The 18,550-nt window shown below is 36.9% G+C and overlaps 2 protein-coding genes across 2 annotated transcripts in view; both read left to right on the top strand.

Moving 5' to 3' along the window:
- The window catches only part of LOC110834962 (metabotropic glutamate receptor 8), a 45,670-nt gene extending 32,796 nt beyond the window's left edge, over positions 1 to 12,874 (top strand). The window contains exons 3-11 of the mRNA XM_022074677.2: positions 3,742 to 3,846; positions 4,657 to 4,815; positions 5,165 to 5,269; positions 5,565 to 5,725; positions 6,078 to 6,263; positions 6,621 to 6,848; positions 6,999 to 7,154; positions 7,671 to 7,949; positions 8,074 to 12,874. Of these exons, the coding sequence (XP_021930369.2) occupies positions 3,742 to 3,846; positions 4,657 to 4,815; positions 5,165 to 5,269; positions 5,565 to 5,725; positions 6,078 to 6,263; positions 6,621 to 6,848; positions 6,999 to 7,154; positions 7,671 to 7,949; positions 8,074 to 9,321 (2,627 nt within the window). The 3' untranslated portion in view covers positions 9,322 to 12,874. The remainder of the gene's footprint in view (positions 1 to 3,741; positions 3,847 to 4,656; positions 4,816 to 5,164; positions 5,270 to 5,564; positions 5,726 to 6,077; positions 6,264 to 6,620; positions 6,849 to 6,998; positions 7,155 to 7,670; positions 7,950 to 8,073) is intronic.
- Positions 12,875 to 13,370: 496 nt separating this feature from the next.
- On the top strand, positions 13,371 to 18,370 carry LOC110834941 (E3 ubiquitin-protein ligase RNF170). The gene is made up of 6 exons (XM_022074618.2): positions 13,371 to 13,912; positions 14,576 to 14,697; positions 15,573 to 15,677; positions 16,169 to 16,242; positions 16,395 to 16,529; positions 16,953 to 18,370. The coding sequence occupies exons 1-6, from the start codon at positions 13,800 to 13,802 to the stop codon at positions 17,223 to 17,225; spliced, it is 822 nt and encodes a 273-aa protein (XP_021930310.1). The 5' UTR covers positions 13,371 to 13,799; the 3' UTR covers positions 17,226 to 18,370.
- The last annotated feature ends 180 nt before the right edge of the window (positions 18,371 to 18,550 follow it).

Raw genomic sequence — 18,550 nt, 5'->3', positions numbered from 1 at the left:
CGCAGTGACCTGATGCAAGTTGATTGTGTTAAGGCATCGTATGTGTTCTATTATCGAATGCTGGAAATTAAAAACTAAAATATTCTTAAATGTGTCTTAGAGATGTTAAAATTTTATTTTAAAATATTTCAAGTGCATAACACCTTGTTGAAACATTCGGATATTAGTGATGGTATCTGATTACGCGTTTCTTCCACCTCGCGACTTTGATGCCTTCGTGTGAATTTATTACAAGTGTTGTGGCACGAAAGAGTATGAATATTTATTACATACCTGTGGCACGACGTCCATTCAAAATTTCAGCAATATCCGACCATCCTAGGTCTATTTCGAAAATTCGTGCGCAGGGCGCAAAGTTTAGGTGACGCGGATTACACCTGTTGGGTTGAGTTAAGTTAGGTTAGGTTAGGTTAGGTTAATGGGGCATCTGCGCAGTAGGTGGTGCGCAGTGACCTGATGCAAGTTGATTGTGTTAAGGCATCGTATGTGTTCTATTATCGAATGCTGGAAATTAAAAACTAAAATATTCTTAAATGTGTCTTAGAGATGTTAAAATTTTATTTTAAAATATTTCAAGTGCATAACACCTTGTTGAAACATTCGGATATTAGTGATGGTATCTGATTACGCGTTTCTTCCACCTCGCGACTTTGATGCCTTCGTGTGAATTTATTACAAGCGTTGTGGCACGAAAGAGTATGAATATTTATTACATACCTGTGGCACGACGTCCATTCAAAATTTCAGCAATATCCGACCATCCTAGGTCTATTTCGAAAATTCGTGCGCAGGGCGCAAAGTTTAGGTGACGCGGATTACACCTGTTGGGTTGAGTTAGGTTAGGTTAGGTTAATGGGGCATCTGCGCAGTAGGTGATGCGCAGTGACCTGATGCAAGTTGATTGTGTTAAGGCATCGTATGTGTTCTATTATCGAATGCTGGAAATTAAAAACTAAAATATCCTTAAATGTGTCTTAGAGATGTTAAAATTTTATTTTAAAATATTTCAAGTGCATAACACCTTGTTGAAACATTCGGATATTAGTGATGGTATCTGATTACGCGTTTCTTCCACCTCGCGACTTTGATGGCTTCGTGTTAATTTATTACAAGTGTTGTGGCACTAAAGAATATGAATTTTTATTACATACCTGTGGCACGACGTCCATTCAAAATTTCAGCAATTTCCGACCATCCTAGGTCTATTTCGAAAATTCGTGCGCAGGGCGCCATGTTCATCTGACGCAGATTACCCCTGTTGGGTTGCGTTGCGTTAGTTAGGTTAGGTTAGGGTAATGGGTCACCTGCGCGGAAGTTGATGCGCAGTGACGTGATGCAAATCATCTATGTTGTGGCACCGTATGAGTTCTATTGTCGATTGTGGGATATTAAACACTCAAATATTTCAATATTCTCACAACATAGAACAGTCTTGTGTTTGAGTCACAACCGTAGCGTTACGCATCAAAGAATTTACATTATTTACCTTTTGGTTAAACTCGAAAGACACTTGGCTCACGTCACTTATGCAGATTTTTCCGCAATTATGGTTGATGAATTGCATTTGAGGTCTACTTACGCTTAAGAAGTATTAGTACATATGTCAAAATTTTATTGTAAAATGTATCGGGATATTACAAAGATCCGTCTTGTCAGAAATATATATAAATATGTATACATATGCACACAAACGTCACATTTAGACCCGTCCATCCTCTGTGAACCAGGTACATCTGGAGTTTACTTGGCTGTCACAATAGGAAACACACGCCTCTTTTGTGCAGACGTGTATTATCGAAAGGTAATTCACGGAGTTTAATGTCACATCTCTGCAATTCACACGTACACATACATCAGACCTAAGGTGAAATGTTGTACTTGTCTCCATCTTGCACACGTCACTGGAAGGGAACCGTCCTCTCGTCTTCACTCTACGAAGCACAAAGTAGTTTCATATATATCGCAAGAAATAAATGTTGCTAATTATCCCGATGAACATATTTGTTTGATTACCGACTTACGAAAGCTTGAAATTAAGAAGGTTAATTACTCTTAGCTAAGTTCCTAGGCTAACATTGAGTCACGGAGACTGCACTGACTCTCGACAAAATTCAATAACGACTGACTTTCACTTCCGAGGCTGACGTCGATGTCACGTATTTGAAAGCTGATATTCAGGTCTATCCAATCAAATCGAAACACGTAATTTTCAGTTTAGTTTTTTCTCCGTTAGAGTTCGTGAGTTTGTGTGCCCTGATGTCAGCCAATCGCTGCGGAGAAATTTTATTGATTTACCTGTCTGAAACACCACGCCATCAACAGTCAAATTCGTAAACTATTTTTACACATGCTGCCATCTGTACGCTACTTTAAATGCGTCCGAACTGTTGCTTAATTTTCGAAAACATTTTTAACTTTCAATTCATATTGCATATTTAATTGTTTTTCTTGATTTCTGTCACTTGAATGTGTTTGGATTCAATTGAAACACTTTTACTTACGTATGTTGAATTCTTTGCGCGAAACATTACGTATGAATGTACAACGCGCTTAGGTAACCGTAGTCACTATCTGATTCTTCGCCATAAAAATCTTTGAGCAGTCATTTTGTGCATTTGTTAGTCTTTTGACGTATTATAATTTTTAACTTTTAACTTTACACCTGAAGATGGTTCAATGTAACCGAAACATGTAGTAAAAAGATGTACCAAATATGTAAATGATATTTTAATATCTTATGTATAAATTTTATTTATATACAATTGTGATTAGACGGAAAAAAAACACGAATAACAAAAAATTCGTATATATTTTTCATCTCCCTCATATGAGCTACGTGCCCCGACAGTCACATTATTATTGCTATTATTAAGCTCATTAGGAATTTTTATATGTTTTCCTCTGGCGAAGATCCAGATATTATCCTCAGTCACTTAATTATGTATTGTAAGTTGTAGAATAGAATCTCGTTTCTGATAATAAAAAAGCCACAGTTGTGTTTAAAACAGTGTTTCTCTGTCTGATGATAACGATATGCCTGCGTGCATACTTACATCAATTGTATTAGCAGAGTTCTCACGCATTCTGATAGATATCTCCCCTGGATTTCTTAGTATTCATATCAACGCCTGTACAGACTTTTAAAATAGGAAGTAATTTTTACCAATCAATAGTCTGATCACCTGATGTACATTTATCGTCCCGCTAATGTAATGGAGAATGAGAAGGGCATTAAACCATAACCTAACAATTCATTTCAATGTCTCGATTAGTCTCGCAGCGAGAGTAAGGAAGAGTATCTGAATTGTTAACTCAGTGAGATATTTTCTAAGGTGGTTGAGCTTTGAAGCAGGAGTTCAGACACACAAAACCACGAACAAGAGGATAATTTAAAATTGTAACTGTTATTCTATAGGTTAATTTCAGTTAACGCTTTAATCGGTTTAAAATATGTTTCTTCCTCAAATTTATAGGAGAGTTTCAAATCAACGATACGACGAAGGTGAAAACATTATATTTGTATGTTTTCTATTTTATTAGTAATTCAATGTAAAATTATAATAACAATAACGTTATAATCAAAATTTTAAGTTGTGACAGAATGCCTTGGGGTTAATTCTTGACAATCGGATTGGAAAATGTATCTGTAAAGAGCTGCGAAGTTTATATAACATGATTTTTAAAGAATTGTGGTTGATAGGCTGGACGGAATAATCATTCACGATCTTTTATTCTTTTAAGGTGGGAGAGACGGAATGGACAGCCATCTTGCATTGTTTCTCGTTCTACTTGTGACAGCATTTTCATCACAGGTTGGCTCAAAGGCTTACGACAAAGCGTCAGTTGGTAAGTTAATTGAATAATTAGTGTAGTTATTGTAAAATAATGTTTAATCATCAGTATGATTATTTAAGTGCTTGTAAGATTTGAGGTTCTCACAGCGGTGAGTATGAAGATTTCTGTCTTCTGGGTTGTTGCGCCGTGTAGTCTGGTCGATGTTAACCAACGTTTCAGAGGTCATACTGCCTCCGTCATCAGGGCGATGAGTATGAAGATTTCTGTCTTCTGGGTTGTTGCGCTGTGTAGTCTGGTCGATGTTTACCAACGTTTCAGAGGTCATACTGCCTCCATCATCAGGGCGATGAGTATGAAGATTTCTGTCTTCTGGGTTGTTGCGCTGTGTAGTCTGGTTGATGTTAACCAACGTTTCAGAGGTCATACTGCCTCCATCATCAGGGCGATGAGTATGAAGATTTCTGTCTTCTGGGTTGTTGCGCTGTGTAGTCTGGTCGATGTTAACTAACGTTTCAGAGGTCATACTGCCTCCATCATCAGGGCGGTGAGTATGAAGTTTTCTGTCTTCTGGGTTGTTGCGCTGTGTAGTCTGGTCGATGTTTACCAACGTTTCAGAGGTCATACTGCCTCCATCATCAGGGCGATGAGTATGAAGTTTTCTGTCTTCTGGGTTGTTGCGCCGTGTAGTCTGGTCGATGTTTACCAACGTTTCAGAGGTCATGCTGCCTCCATCATCAGGGCGATGAGTATGAAGATTTCTGTCTACTGGGTTGTTGCATGTGTCAGAAACTGTGTCACACTTACGAGATTTGTTCCGTCTAATGAATTTCTGATAATGTAAAACAGCATTCATTCCTTTAGGAGTTCTGATCGACCTTCACGTCCCTGGCTCAGAAGATATGACGTCGCCTCAACCTCACTGTGGTGCTTTGAATCTCCCGGCTGTACAGTACATCCTAGCAGCCAGATGGGCTGCAGAGGTAATCAACAACCAGTCAGTTTCTCAGGGAATTAAAATTGGTAAGTAATTTGTGACTTGTTAAGATCTGATGAATGTAAATTTCAAAGAAATCTGACGTGTTTAGAATTTCATTACTGATTGGATTTTGTTTTTCTGGATTTACACGTGGAAGGTTTCTCTCTGTACACACAGTGCACGTGCGTGCACTCACACAAACAGCTTTTCCATTACTACGGGCCACGCTTGCTATTCGTAACACAAAAGAAATGAATAAATTATTAATGTCGTGGACAGTAAGGAAAATTGTTTCCTTTCACTCGCAGAGTAAAAGCTGGTATTCAAATGATAGTTCTGCTACCTAATGCATTTCTGAAATTCTTTTTTATATACGTGCTGTTTTAATTTCAGGAATTGAGTTATTTGATACGTGTGGCTTGAGAGAAATTGCAATGAGAGACGTGTTTTTTGCTGTGAAGAATGCGCTGGAGCCCCGAGGAAAGCTGCCTTTACTAGGTAAAGAAATTGTGGTATTCAAAGTTTCAAAACAGTCGTCAAAATTTGATTTTGAATTTTTTTTTTAGAACCAGATGAAATTTTGCATTAATGTAAATTAGGGTCACCAAGATGAACAAACACATACAAAGACTGGAGGTTTGACAGACTGACCAGTGACCATTACGTGCCCAATAAGAATTTTTGTGTGTTTACAAATTACAGACTTACTTTCATATTTTATTTTCTTGTGTAATACTGAAAGGTTTCTGGACAAACATTCTGAAACAATTTTGTTTTCTCCTCATATCTGTAGGCCTAATTGGAATGGGTGACCCAGATGTGGTAGGCGAAACTGTAACAACTCTTCATGCTTTCAACATCCCGTTAATATTAGCTTCACCGAGATTGGCAGATTCAGTAACTCAAGAAGGAAACATATTGACGACAGCGCCGGATATGAGTGGCGTGGTGAAGGTAAGAAGTTAGCTGCTAAATCCCTGCTAGGAATTCGTTAAACGCGCATGCGCAAGAGATCGCGGTGAGTGACGACCGATCCTAAAAGCATTCGTTCCACAACCACTGAACGAACAACAGACAACAATCTTTCATGTGTTTTAATGGGTACAGCTTTAAAATTACCTCACAGAGGCACAGCGATTTAATCTAGAATATTATCGCAACACCCGCAAAACACATTAGAGGTGCACTCAATACACGCTACTCGTAACTGCTTGATGCTTTCAGTCTGTGTTGTTGCGTAAAACTCTGACGTATCACACTTCCCACCATGAATAATAATAATTCATAAATCTCTCTTCTGTTGCAGCCCCTTTTGACAGTGGGAAAAGAACTAGGAATTACGTCAATAAATCTCATTTCATCATGCTCGCACAGCATTAAAAAGTTTGGACAGATTGCCACGGAGATGGGTATCCTGGTTGGCCGGATACTACAGATTACTAAACATTCAAATGTCATCGGGGATATTGTGAAGAAATTTCTTGAAGAGTTGGTAAGCAAGTACTTTTTGAAAGGTAATATCCTGCCTGTAGTTTCTCGTGTCAAACTGCACAGCTTTAAACTTTTAGCTGAATTTCTTTGTCCCGTATCTATGAAACAATAAACCAACAATATGCAGTTTGACTTTCATTAAAATTAATATCTCTGAAATAATTCTACATTTGTATGTTGTACGTGACAGAATTTTTAATTATTAATATATTCTAATACGGTTGCAATAATATCAAAAATGAATTCTACATTTTTATGAAGATATCAATGACAATTCTTTATAATTAATTTAAACATTTATGGCAATAATTATACATTCGCGTGATTAAATTCATTGTAATAAATTATTTGTTTTTAGGAACCGAATGAAGCGATAGCTTTGATTCTTGATCCAGAGGAGATTTATGCACTAGCTCAACACTTGAGAAGCTACAAATTACAGAACAGCGTGTTATTAACTGGAACAATTGGCCTTGACAAGAACTTACTCAAGTTATGGAAGAACATTTTTACTGGAGGTTACCTCATAGAACCTCATATGCCTGAATTACCAGACTTCAGAAATTACTTCCTTTATAAACTGCAGGTAAGTAGAGGGATTTAGGTCTAGAAGCACTTTTTGTGCCATTTTAATTTCTGTAGATTCTGTCGTTACCCTCATCATCCGTCCTTGACTGACACAAGTGCTGTAACAATATTACCGAGCCGCTCTTGATCGTGTTTTGCGTGCTTTCAGACTGCCTCGACTAACGACGACACACTGGTACATGAATACATGGAAATGATGTATGACTGCAAATGGGGCTGGAAGAATGATTCTCAGAATTTTGCAAAAGATTGTGGGACACTACAAGAGTCAGAACTGTCTAGAAAGCTCGAAGTCGCTCCTGAGGTAAGCCACGGTTAACTCTTCACCTGCCAGTGAAGTGACTGACCTAATGAAATAGGTTCTGCTACGCCTGCGACATTCAGACTGGGCCATTTCTTCTTCCTTTGAGGTTATGATGGGGAGTGTCGGACCACCATTATCAATATTGCTGTATTTTTCCTGCTTATATGAGCCTACTTTTGTTTATATTTAATTTTTACATTTGGGGAGATCGAAGACAAAGGTGGTACGTTCATCCGAAACATTTGTAATCGCCCACAAGGCTCTGTCATCACAACCCAGAAACTACAGTTGACGACATCGAAATAAGACACTTTATACGAAGTTCTGCGTTAACTTAAGTGTGGACAGAGGCCGCAGAATTGGACACTTATCTGAAATCTTCCTTCAGATCGAGTCTTGCGCTTGTAACTGTAACGTTATTTCCTCCTACGTACAGAAATAAAGTTTAAGATTTATGAGTGTTTCATTTTGATACTGAGTCTTGTCCATTTTTGTATCAGAATGCTCTATTTTCAGGTGACGTTTATCGTGAAAGCTGTCTCCGCATTTTCCGCAGCCGTGTTTTTAGTTCAGGTGGAGAAATGCCAGGGGCGCAACTTGTCTGAATGCTTACGTACTACAAACATCAACCTACAGCAAGAGATTTTGTCAGTGCTGTCACAGCTTAGTTTCACTTCGCAACACAAGGCTCCATTTGAGCTCCAGGGGACAAGTATTCACGTTACGCACGACGGACAGCTCATCTCAAACAAATATGTTATTTTTCACATTCGAGACACCGGAGATGTCAGCGGGGTGAGTGGTAACTACATATGCAGCACTTATTTCATGGCTTGATGATGCTTTGAGCCAAGCTTGATGGGCCTTGAACTTAATAATCTACTTGTTTGTATGAATGCAAATGCTTTATTAATTTCAGATTGGGTGGTACTCAGATGATCAAGGGCTGGTTCTTGATCACAATGCTGGATCAGTGATGTTGCATTTCTTGAATGGCCGGAGGAAGGTCTCGAGCAGTGAGAAACAGGGCAGAGGATATGAAGCAGACGCCTTCCCAAAAATGAAAGAGGTATTTGAGAAAGACGGGATATTGGCCAGCCTGCAGGATGCTGCTGTCAAAGGCATTCAGGTGCCAGCGGTGGGTAGAAACGTCAAGTTCGCAGGAGAAGACGGGTCGGGCGTGAATGTAATACGAGTGACGCCCGAGAGTTCTATCACTCGACCGTGGGCCACGGTAATGGTGGCCGTAGCGGCCGTAGGAACTTGCATAACCATGTTCATGTTGGTGTACGTGCTCATCAAGATATGTGACGGCACACTAGCAGGAAATCAGTCTCTTGGCATTGTCCTCCTGCTTGGCATCATGACTCTGTACGTCAGCATCGTGCTGTTTGTACTTCCTGCCAGCGAGATGCGATGTATTCTAAGAGCATTCCTCCATCCCATAGCGATGAGCCTCTGTTACGGCATTCTCATTATTAAATTAATGCAGTTACGTTCATTGGTTTTGCTGGGTTTGGGTGGGAGAATTTCATATATTAATCAGTATATCATTTTATTTTTTATTGTCTTAGTTCAAGTAGTAATCAATGTACAATGGTTCCTAGCAAACAGACCCCAGTTCAGAGTCGATTCTGAAGGTATTGCATATTGCTTCATGCCTCGAACAGATTTCCTTCTGCTGCATCTTTATGTTACAATTCTCGTGATAATCGCTTTCTTGTATGGACTGTCTGTCCTCAAGATCAGGAGAAACTACAAGGAGGGGCACTGGGTAACATTGGCCGCGTTTCTTACGATGCCAGTGCTCGTGGTCTGGGGTATCGTCTGTTCGTTTGTTCCCGAGAAATATAACGACCCGACTGTATGTGTCGCTCTTGTCGTCCTTGCAACAGTTTTGGTATTAGCTCTTTTTATTCCTAAGATGAGTACCATTTCAAAACAGAGCTCACATTTCAAACACAAAAAGATGCACATGTCTGATTCTGTGACGACGGTCTTCACAACATTCACGAACTTACATAATTCATCCACGTCTGGCAGCAGGAAGAAGGGCGCCCGAACACCTCACCGACAGCAGCACTTCAATGCCGGCATGTTGGATGCTTATGCTGACAACATAACCAAGAACCCCATTTATGAAGTCACTAATGGTGCATATCCTTGATGAAACATACATTCTGCAGTTAATCTTGGTAGACATGGACGTTCTAGGTCCTTGTTCTGATTTAGTTTTATAAAACATACAGTGATAGTATTTATTTATTATCATGGAGGAAATTAAATTTCATACCATGTAACGATAAGTGTCACAGTACTCATTCAATTGGTATTGTTTGTTTCACCAAATATCAGGTGTTGTAACTGCGGTTTCTCTGAGCTAAACAGTCACTTTCAGCAGTGCCATAGCATACCTCATTCAGTATAATATTAGACTAGATGTGTCATACCGGTCAGTTGTATAATTTCACTGCCATGTGAAATAAAAGATCGCAAGTTACATGCGTCCTAAGAATGTGATTTGTTAGTTGGGAATTGAAGTTCCATTTGAAGGATATTTCCAGTTTAGATTTTATCTTGTTCATAGTAACGGTAAACCCTTATACCAAATGACAGCGAAACTGGAAACATTGACAAGTTCAAACAGGTACATGTCGGTTTCTTCATTGGGTTTTTGCACTATATATGTGTGTGGCATACCGCCAAAATACCACATGGCACGACAACCCAGAAGACCACTGTCTATATTCACATCTTCGTGAGAAACTCAACTCCTACGCAGACTAATTAATTGTTTTTAAAACAATAGTTGACTTTTCTTGTAAATTCTTCATTTTCTTGCTGCTGTAATTTTTGTTTGATAATGTGACACGGTGGTCCAGCGGTTAGAACGCTGGCCTTGTAATCCTGGGGTCTCGGGTTCGATTCCCGGCGGTGCCCGAATTTATAACTTGTGTTGGGCAAGGCCGTGATCTAGGCAACACGGAGTTCTCCTCCGTGGCATCCCAACAATTACTCCATTCACACACAGAAGAAGGCAATGGCAAACCACTTCTGGATCATCTGCCAAGAACGTATATGAACAGGTCCCAGTCCGAGAAGAGAAAAGGATGGAAGGATCCTGTTCATATGGACCTGTCGTCAGACAGAACACTAAATAAATAAATAAAATAATGTGACAAAATATTCTAAGAAGTTCAAAGTTACTTGAAAAACAAATTTCAATTGATCACATCATAAAATTAATTTGCTTAATTGTGAAAATCCAATACCACCATCCCATTACATTTAAATCGGAACAAAATACCGTAGGAATGTTGACCTGCTACCCATTGATTTAAATTGTTTATGAGCATATATTGGTCCCACTGTTCTTGCTATGGCACTGCTTATAACATCTAAGTGATTGCGAAGCAAAGTTTAATTTACAATATTACCGAATGTGATTAAAACAACGCAGCGGGAGATTCAGACTAATATATAACTTATATGTAACATTTAAATAAATGCTGAAGAGTCTGAATAAATAGTTGCAGTTTGTGTAAGAATGTCTCTAGAGGAGAGTAGAAAGATTATAAAATTTTAAACTTGACAACTGAAATCTTATATTGAAAATAATTTTGATAACTTCACATTGATCTTATTTCTTAGTACTGCTTTGTCATGTAACTATAATGAGGCCGCAGGAATTCTCATTGGTGGCGGTGATAATGGTGCTCAAGGCCCTCGTCTAATTCACGAGAATTCTTTCTGTAACCTCAGTATAATGTGTAAAGCTATTCTCATTCAGAATATTTATTTCATATTCAGTTACAAAAATTTATATGAACTTTCTTTTTTCACATCTGCAATATTGCAGCCAAAGCAAAATGTGGACAACGCAAACATATGCTGGAAATTTTCATTCAAATTTTTGTTGTTTTGTTTTAATGAACACTTTTACTCCCCCCTGGAGGCCCCCCAGTTTGTATGTTTCAGGGTTCACTTAGAAGACTAAGAACTGAAAATACAAATAAATGTAAAAAATTGGCTGACAGACTTCTTGCTTAGTGGCACACATTACATTAATATCTGGTGGCTAGCAGTCGTTAATGTACAGAAGTAATCACAGATGTAACATTTTACCATGAAATTCACAATGCTACAGAATGACAGAATTTTTTTTGAGTTAGTACATAAAATGGCTGACACAAGAAATATAATTGTAAATGAGTACACACAACCTTTCACTGAATGATGACATGTAGTGAAATATGTAGCGATTTTAAGTTAGAAGTTTCAATATTTGAAGGAGTGTATATTTTCTTATTGTGTAAGTAGTATTTTCTAGGCATCAATAAGAAAATAGTATGATATGCTAGTGTGTTAATCCATTTGAGAATGTCCATATGATACGATTCACATTACTATTGAGTTTTATAAGTCATGTATGCTATAAATTGTATCTTTATGAGTAGTAATCTTCCGATACGTGCTAGGAGAATAGTTCGTAAGTTATAAATGTAAGATATTTCTGTTCATGTATATATCAGGTAGTGCAAGTTATTTAAGTGAGTTTTTCATTTTAGGTTTTGCAATTAAAATCATGGATCATCATTAAATAGATAATACATAATTTCTCCACAACAGACTCACTTCTGAGGTTCATGAGGCGTAATGGAGGTTGAGAAGTAGAAGTCCTCGGATTTGTGTGAAGAATTTGGCAAAACTACTGGAAAATTTACTAAATACTCTGACTTTGAATATTTTAAGTTACCTTTAAAATAAATATTCAGAGTATAGTTTAGTTTATACTTGAACACAAGACTATGACAGAAATGTGAAAATACCTGTGCTAATTTGTTGATGTAAAATTGGTTGTTTCCAAATTATTCTTTTAGTTCTTTATTTTATTTTTCATTTTTTTGGAATCGGAGTTAGTTTCCCCAAATGTAAAAATTAATCATGACACCTGACCATATTTCATACAATGGATATTTTGAATTAACCCCTTCCCTGATTAATTTTTGTTGTTGTTTTGTTTTCACGTCTTCACGTAGTTCCTGACACTGAAGACCATCGATTTTTGATCAGGGTTACCTTCCTGCAGACAACTTGTCCCTTAGGACTACAGGCATCATCCCTTATCCATATGTGCTCCCACATCAGAATTATAAGTCCCTCCTTGCCCTACAATTTATTGATGTATTGTCCCTGTGGAATGAAGCAACCAACCTATCACAGAGTCACTCAGCGTAGCAGGGTCGCTACATGTAGGTGGGCAGTAAGTTGGTTTGCAGAGGCCAAGAGCTGGAACTCACTCTCACCTCTTATATTACGCATATGATCTCATTCCTCCAAATTAATTCGTATGTACACTGATTTAGTATTTATTTTCAAGCATTGATTATATAGTATTATAGAATGTCTATAAATGCTGTGAAACACTTGTATTTTTATAATAGATCAGTATGAGTGGTACTTCTCACCAAAGTCTCTGGGTTTAAAGCAAAGTTTGTTTTTATTGTTTATTATGTTCAAATAGGCAATTAAAATTTAGATCATAGTGATAACATAATATGCCATTTGCTTTTCTAAGTCACCATTATTTATAATGTATCATTTAATCTGAATTTATTTCATTTGTCATTTACATATGAATATGGAATTAATGCCATGTAAATGTGTATTTTTGTTGGAACATTAAAATATAGTATGAATAAATGTGAAAATTCTTTGAAGGGTCAAGTTTAATATTTTATGCATTCTGCATGAAAGTTTATCAGAATACCCCATGGGCCAGGTGGTTAACGGCTGGCTTCTTACCGTGGAGGCCTGGGTTCATTTTTAGGGAAGTATATGTGGGACTTGTTTTAATTGTTAAAATTGGCTGAAAAAATGCGTTAACGTTTTGGCTGGAGATGGGAAGCGTCGTGCGCCGCTGATGTTGGTTGGTGATCTTGGACCACATTATTGAAATTGTAATTCCCTTGGTTGCTCAGCTAACGTCAATGTTTACGATGTAGCTTACAGACGCCTTTGGAAATTTAGCGTACTCCACTGAGTACACCTTTTTAATTTTTTTCGGTTCAGCTTATGCAATTAATTTATATTTTTCGAATTGTCCCAGGAATTGTATTTCAGACGATATGAGACTGTTATAGCCATTTACTATGCAATCCGCGGGTTTAGTTGGTAATGGAAAATATTTACTGTCATATTGTAATTTTGGCGAACCTTGTTCCTTGGTTGCTCTGTTCATTTGTTTTTATTTTCGTTATTAAATCGACGGATTTACTGGCATAATCACTTCATAAATCGTTCTGAAGAAAATAATGTTTTCTTTGTGGTTTAATAACGAAAAATAACCGAAATAACGAGGTCTACAACATTGTTTACAGGAGACCAATTGTCACCAATTTCCATTATTGATACCAAGTTTCTCCCAACAATTGTGCTAATAAGTCTGTGCCACAGTTATAGTACGCAGAAAGTGATTGTTATCTGTGCTTCCTACAACGTAAAATGATGTAAAAAGTGTAGTTTGTTTATATCCCCAGATATATTCCGGATCGTACAGTGAATACCGTTCTTTAAGAGTTGACCTTCAGTTTCAGTTAAAAGTGCCAGTTTAGAACTTTGACTTTGTCTTTAATCCATTTGGCAATGTCATCAGATTACATATATGGAATCGGAAATGAGGTGCTAACAGTTGCGGTTATTTTTATAATTGGTGTTCTTCCACTGCTTGTCTTTGCCGTACGAAAAATAGATTGGAGGTAAGCTTTATAGGTTCAATCCTAACCTAGCCATTATGCTTGTAACCGTCCACGCCTAGATTGTTGGATACGACCACTTGTCAGAACAGTCTTCTGACAGTAATTGGTTTTCATATTCAGAGAATATTTGGTGTTAATTATATTCTCACATTTTTGAAGACTTATAAACATTTTCTCCAACGTCAATGTATAATGAAGGTCATTGTCTTGTGGGTTGTACTGAATATTTGAGGAATATTACATGCATTTCAGAGGTTCTTGTGACAAAGCATCCCAAAAGACAGTCATCTTCATACTTGTTGCCATGAGAACCTGATATCTCACCTTGTTATGTAATGTTTTGTGCTTTTGCTTTGTGTTCAGATGGTACTGTATCAGGTTCGTTAAAATCTTAGAGAAATCATGTGGGAGGGTATGAGCTGCATTCATCTGGCTCAGGGTAGGGATCTGTGGCAGACTGCCATAAATGTAATGAGGAACCTTCATATTCTATAAAATGTAGGGACTTTCTTGACTATCTGAGTGAGTATTAGCTCCTGCAGAAGGAGTCTGTTAGATAATAAAGTAATGCATCTGGATTGTAAATGACTTCAGGACTATTCTCTGTTTATTTATTTTTATAACTGGAAGAGTGTGGAATGACTTTCACTTCTCTTTCTGCAGCGGTCTGTTGAACTCACTTGGGACACATAACTGGTGGATATTTTCTGATCAGCATAATGGCCCTCCACCTACTGTTACAAACATTCAAGAGATTGGAAATCACATTGAAAATGTTCAGCCTGGTAAGGCATTCATAATTTTTTATTCCACGTTTTAAACATATTTTCCATTCAGCTTTTATTAACAAGGTCAGAAGTTATGATTAAATTTTAAATCTGTAATGTTTTTTATTGCATGATTTTCTGTATGTTAATTATATGCTATGTTTCTTACTGAGTATTCAAATTTAAGCATTCTTTACATGAACTTGAAAATTAAGAATGCCATTTATGTATGTCTTAAAGAAAGGACTTTATTAAAAAAATTCCCAGAAATGTCTTTTAAATACCACTGGCCATGTAGAAACAGAACTGGAGGCTATGACCCTAGACTGTTCTGTGCCATGTTTTCTTAGGTTTGACGACTGGTAAAAACTTTTCCTTAGGTCATTTTTGCATTAGTCAGATCTTAGGTCATTGTTGTACAAGGGTGTGTTCCAGCAAGGCTAGGGTCTCGGGCCCATTTTTACACAATTGTGGTTCCCCATCATGCAGACAGACAGACATGGGCACGCCTATAGGTCGTTCTTCGCTCATACTAGAGCATGAAAAATGCCAAGAGAGTAATCCAAGAGAAATATATTTTGATGATCTAAAATAATTTAACCAGTGAACTTCTGTATTAGCAGTCATGCTGCTTTAGGCTAGTAAATCAGTCAGTTTGACTTGTATGCTTGAATAATAATTTCAGTACAAGTGATTTTTAGAGCCAATTTGTCGGTGAAGGTTCATGTGATGTGGGTGTGTGGTACCATACAAAAATCCTCCTAACCCTTCAATACTTCTGATATTTTGTACCTTTCAGTACTTTTATTATTACGCATGCACTTAAATTTTAAGTTGCACTTTGCACAGAAGAAGGAAAAAGGCTTATAAGTAGTGTGCGTGCTGTTTGACAGGTGTACCTCAAATTCCCAGTCGAACATATAATCCGGAACGCTGTCCAATATGCTTACATGAACATCAGATGGCTCTGGAGACCAACTGTGGGCATCTCTACTGCGGTATGTTCTTTGCTTCAAGTTGTCATACCTTCTTTTCCAACGCACGTCATTAATACATAGCATACATGTATGCCCTTGCCATCTGACTGTAGAAGCTGTTCAGTGTGTGGGTGAAAGTTTGCATATATTTGTTGTCATTCTGTGTGTTAAAATTATATTTGTAAGTTAAATTATTTTGTTACAGGTAAGTTATTTGTATACAGGTTTTAAAGTACATAATGGTATTATAATATACCTATTTGTGTGTAAAAAACCATTGATTTTTTTGAGTAATAGTGAATTCTGACAAGCAGTAGAAATACGTATTAATTTATTCTTTTGATATTTTATGAAATTAAAAATTGAAATAAAGATATTATATTTATGCAGAGAGCTGGATTGTTACTCTGTACATTATATATATATTTATTTATATATTTATATTTATTTATTTTTTCCCTTCTTATTATACATGCTTGAAATCTTGCTAAAGAAAGTTTGTTTAATTTTAGGAAACTGTCTTCGCATGTACATATATATGAATGATGTGATGTCACGCATATCCTGCCCCATGTGTCGCCAACAGGTGGGAGTCACTTTATCTTCTTTAAAAACATTCCTGATCATCAAAAACAGATTGATTACTGAACATGACAAAGAATTAAAGTAACAAATTTTGAAAGTAACTTTCCAGTTATATTCTCAGTGTGAGAGCCGCAGTTGTTTTACTGTTTGCAGATTTCAGTTCTCTTCGTTTGTTTCACGGAGCGAGAATTACAAGCGTCTCCAGCATCAACAGCTGGTGCTCAGATACAGCTTCTGTATCGTATGGTAGAAGAATATAACCGTAGTTTCTCTGGTGCACCTCGCTCGGTATGTATGGAAACTGAAATGAAGAAATATATTTGTGTTTTTATAATTATGTTTGAAGAAATGTGTGCTTGAAAATACAGAATGTATATAACCACTGCTTTTGTTTTGGTGGTACATACTGGTATAAATAGATTAATTTTTTTTTTAATTGTTAGACATAACCTCAAAGTATTGACTATTTCTTTTTGGGGGGGGGAAATCAATCCATGTAACATACCATAAATAACAGTAAACTTAATTTGTTAAAGGAATTTATATTTTATTTAATAAAAGTGAACTTCTATTGCTTTTTAAATAACCCCAAAATTGATTACAGTTCTTTTGCAATGTTAGCTCAAATCTTTGTCTCGCACTTTTAGTCTGAGTTTTACATTAGCCAACACATTTATAAATGAGTTACTAATATTTTATTCTTGTTTGCAGTTTATGGAAATGGTTCGTGATTGTCCAACGCTAATCCGGCATCTTTGGAATGAATTCTTTTCTGTTGGAGGTTTGATGTTAATGTTTAGAGTTAGAATAGTGCTGTGTTTCTTGGCTGGACTGATGTACTTATTTTCACCTTTAGACATCATTCCAGAGGCTGTGTTTGGTGTTTTGGGTTTGTTAGATGACTTATTTGTTGTTTTTCTCTTGGCAATATACATTAGCATCATTTATCGAAGATCGGTGGTGAGTCGGACGATGACCATGTGATGAAGCTACCTCTGTTATTTAAGAGATAAAACACCTGTGATATTGAGATTAATTTGTATATTCTAATCATTTTATCTTATGGTATCTTAATGTGTAGGACATGAAAATGCTCCTTATACCATTTGGTCAGTTGAATCTTTGTTGTCTCAGCATTATTTTCCTTATTGTAAGAGGATAGGAATGTTACTATGTTTGCCAGCGATTCTAAACAGAGCAAGATTGATATATACGCAAGATGTGTTGAATTCCAGTAAACGCCTAAGAGTTACTGTGTACTAAGCTTTCATATAAATTAATTTGTGTATACAGAGTGATTCAAAAGGTTAGGGCCAATCTGAAGGATCATATAGAGGTACTCAGAGAGAACGACTTTCGAATAGGAATCCATGTCCTCCGAAGTTATCCTGAGTCAGCCGAGGCCATTGAAGGTAGGGACGTCTGATAACATACCGCGGAGATAATCGTACTTTGCTATTCTCCTACTAGCTTAATTTTGAATGACACGTATCCCGTCAGATTCTACAGTGACCCCTGGGCTGTTTACATTGTCTTTGTGAGTTGATAGTGACTGGTGTCTTGCTACTTTTGTAATCTTTTTACATTCACTGCTATGTCAAATGGAACGATACATTTTTGCAGAACTCAGGGATATGCACATGTGGAGGACGCCATTTTGAACACTTATTGTAAATTCAGCTTGTAAGATTGCTAATGTAATCCTTGTACATTAATAAAAAACAAAATTAAGCTGTTAGGAGAATAGCAGAGTACGATTATTTCAGCAGCATGTTATCAGACGTCAATGGCCTCGACTGACTCAGGATAACTTCGGAGGACATGGATTCCTATTCGAAAGTTGTTCTCTCTGAGTCCCTCTATACACTCCTTCAGTTTGGCCCTAAGCTTTTTAATCACCCTGTATATATATATAAAATTACTGATATGTGTGCATTGCACACAATTTTGCTGTAATGATTTGTGTAACAAATATTGCAAAGGATGAGATACAGTTACTTTGTAATGATTAAATTATAATGTGTAATAGGTTGTCTGCACATATGATATATACACATTAATTTCTGTGTATTTTAATCTTACAGTTTATTAATAAAAGTTGTGTATTTAATAAAATTAATTTTGATACATTTGCACAAATTCATTGAGTGTTGGCAGTTGTCACTCTTGTCTTAATATTTATATATTTTCTTTCTACTTGTCCCAGTATAATTTTCAACCAGTAAGATAAATCTACCAAGTTACTAATTATAATTAATCTTCTGTATATCGTTAGGAATAAGGGATGTGTGGTATGACCGAGGGTTGTT

The sequence above is a fragment of the Zootermopsis nevadensis genome, unplaced genomic scaffold (assembly GCF_977971745.1).
Source record: "Zootermopsis nevadensis isolate Lab colony 2312 unplaced genomic scaffold, Znev_1.0 Znev_ptg000023l, whole genome shotgun sequence".
NCBI classification, from domain to species: domain Eukaryota; kingdom Metazoa; phylum Arthropoda; class Insecta; order Blattodea; family Termopsidae; genus Zootermopsis; species Zootermopsis nevadensis.
This window is presented reverse-complemented; position numbering and strand designations above follow the sequence as displayed.

Coding starts and splice junctions, on each gene's coding strand:
- LOC110834941 (XM_022074618.2), top strand. CDS start 13,800: ATGTCATCAGATTACATATATGGAATCGGAAATGAGGTGCTAACAGTT. Junction 13,913..14,575: donor GTACGAAAAATAGATTGGAG/GTAAGCTTTATA, acceptor CTCTTTCTGCAG/CGGTCTGTTGAACTCACTTG. Junction 16,530..16,952: donor TCTCTGGTGCACCTCGCTCG/GTATGTATGGAA, acceptor TCTTGTTTGCAG/TTTATGGAAATGGTTCGTGA.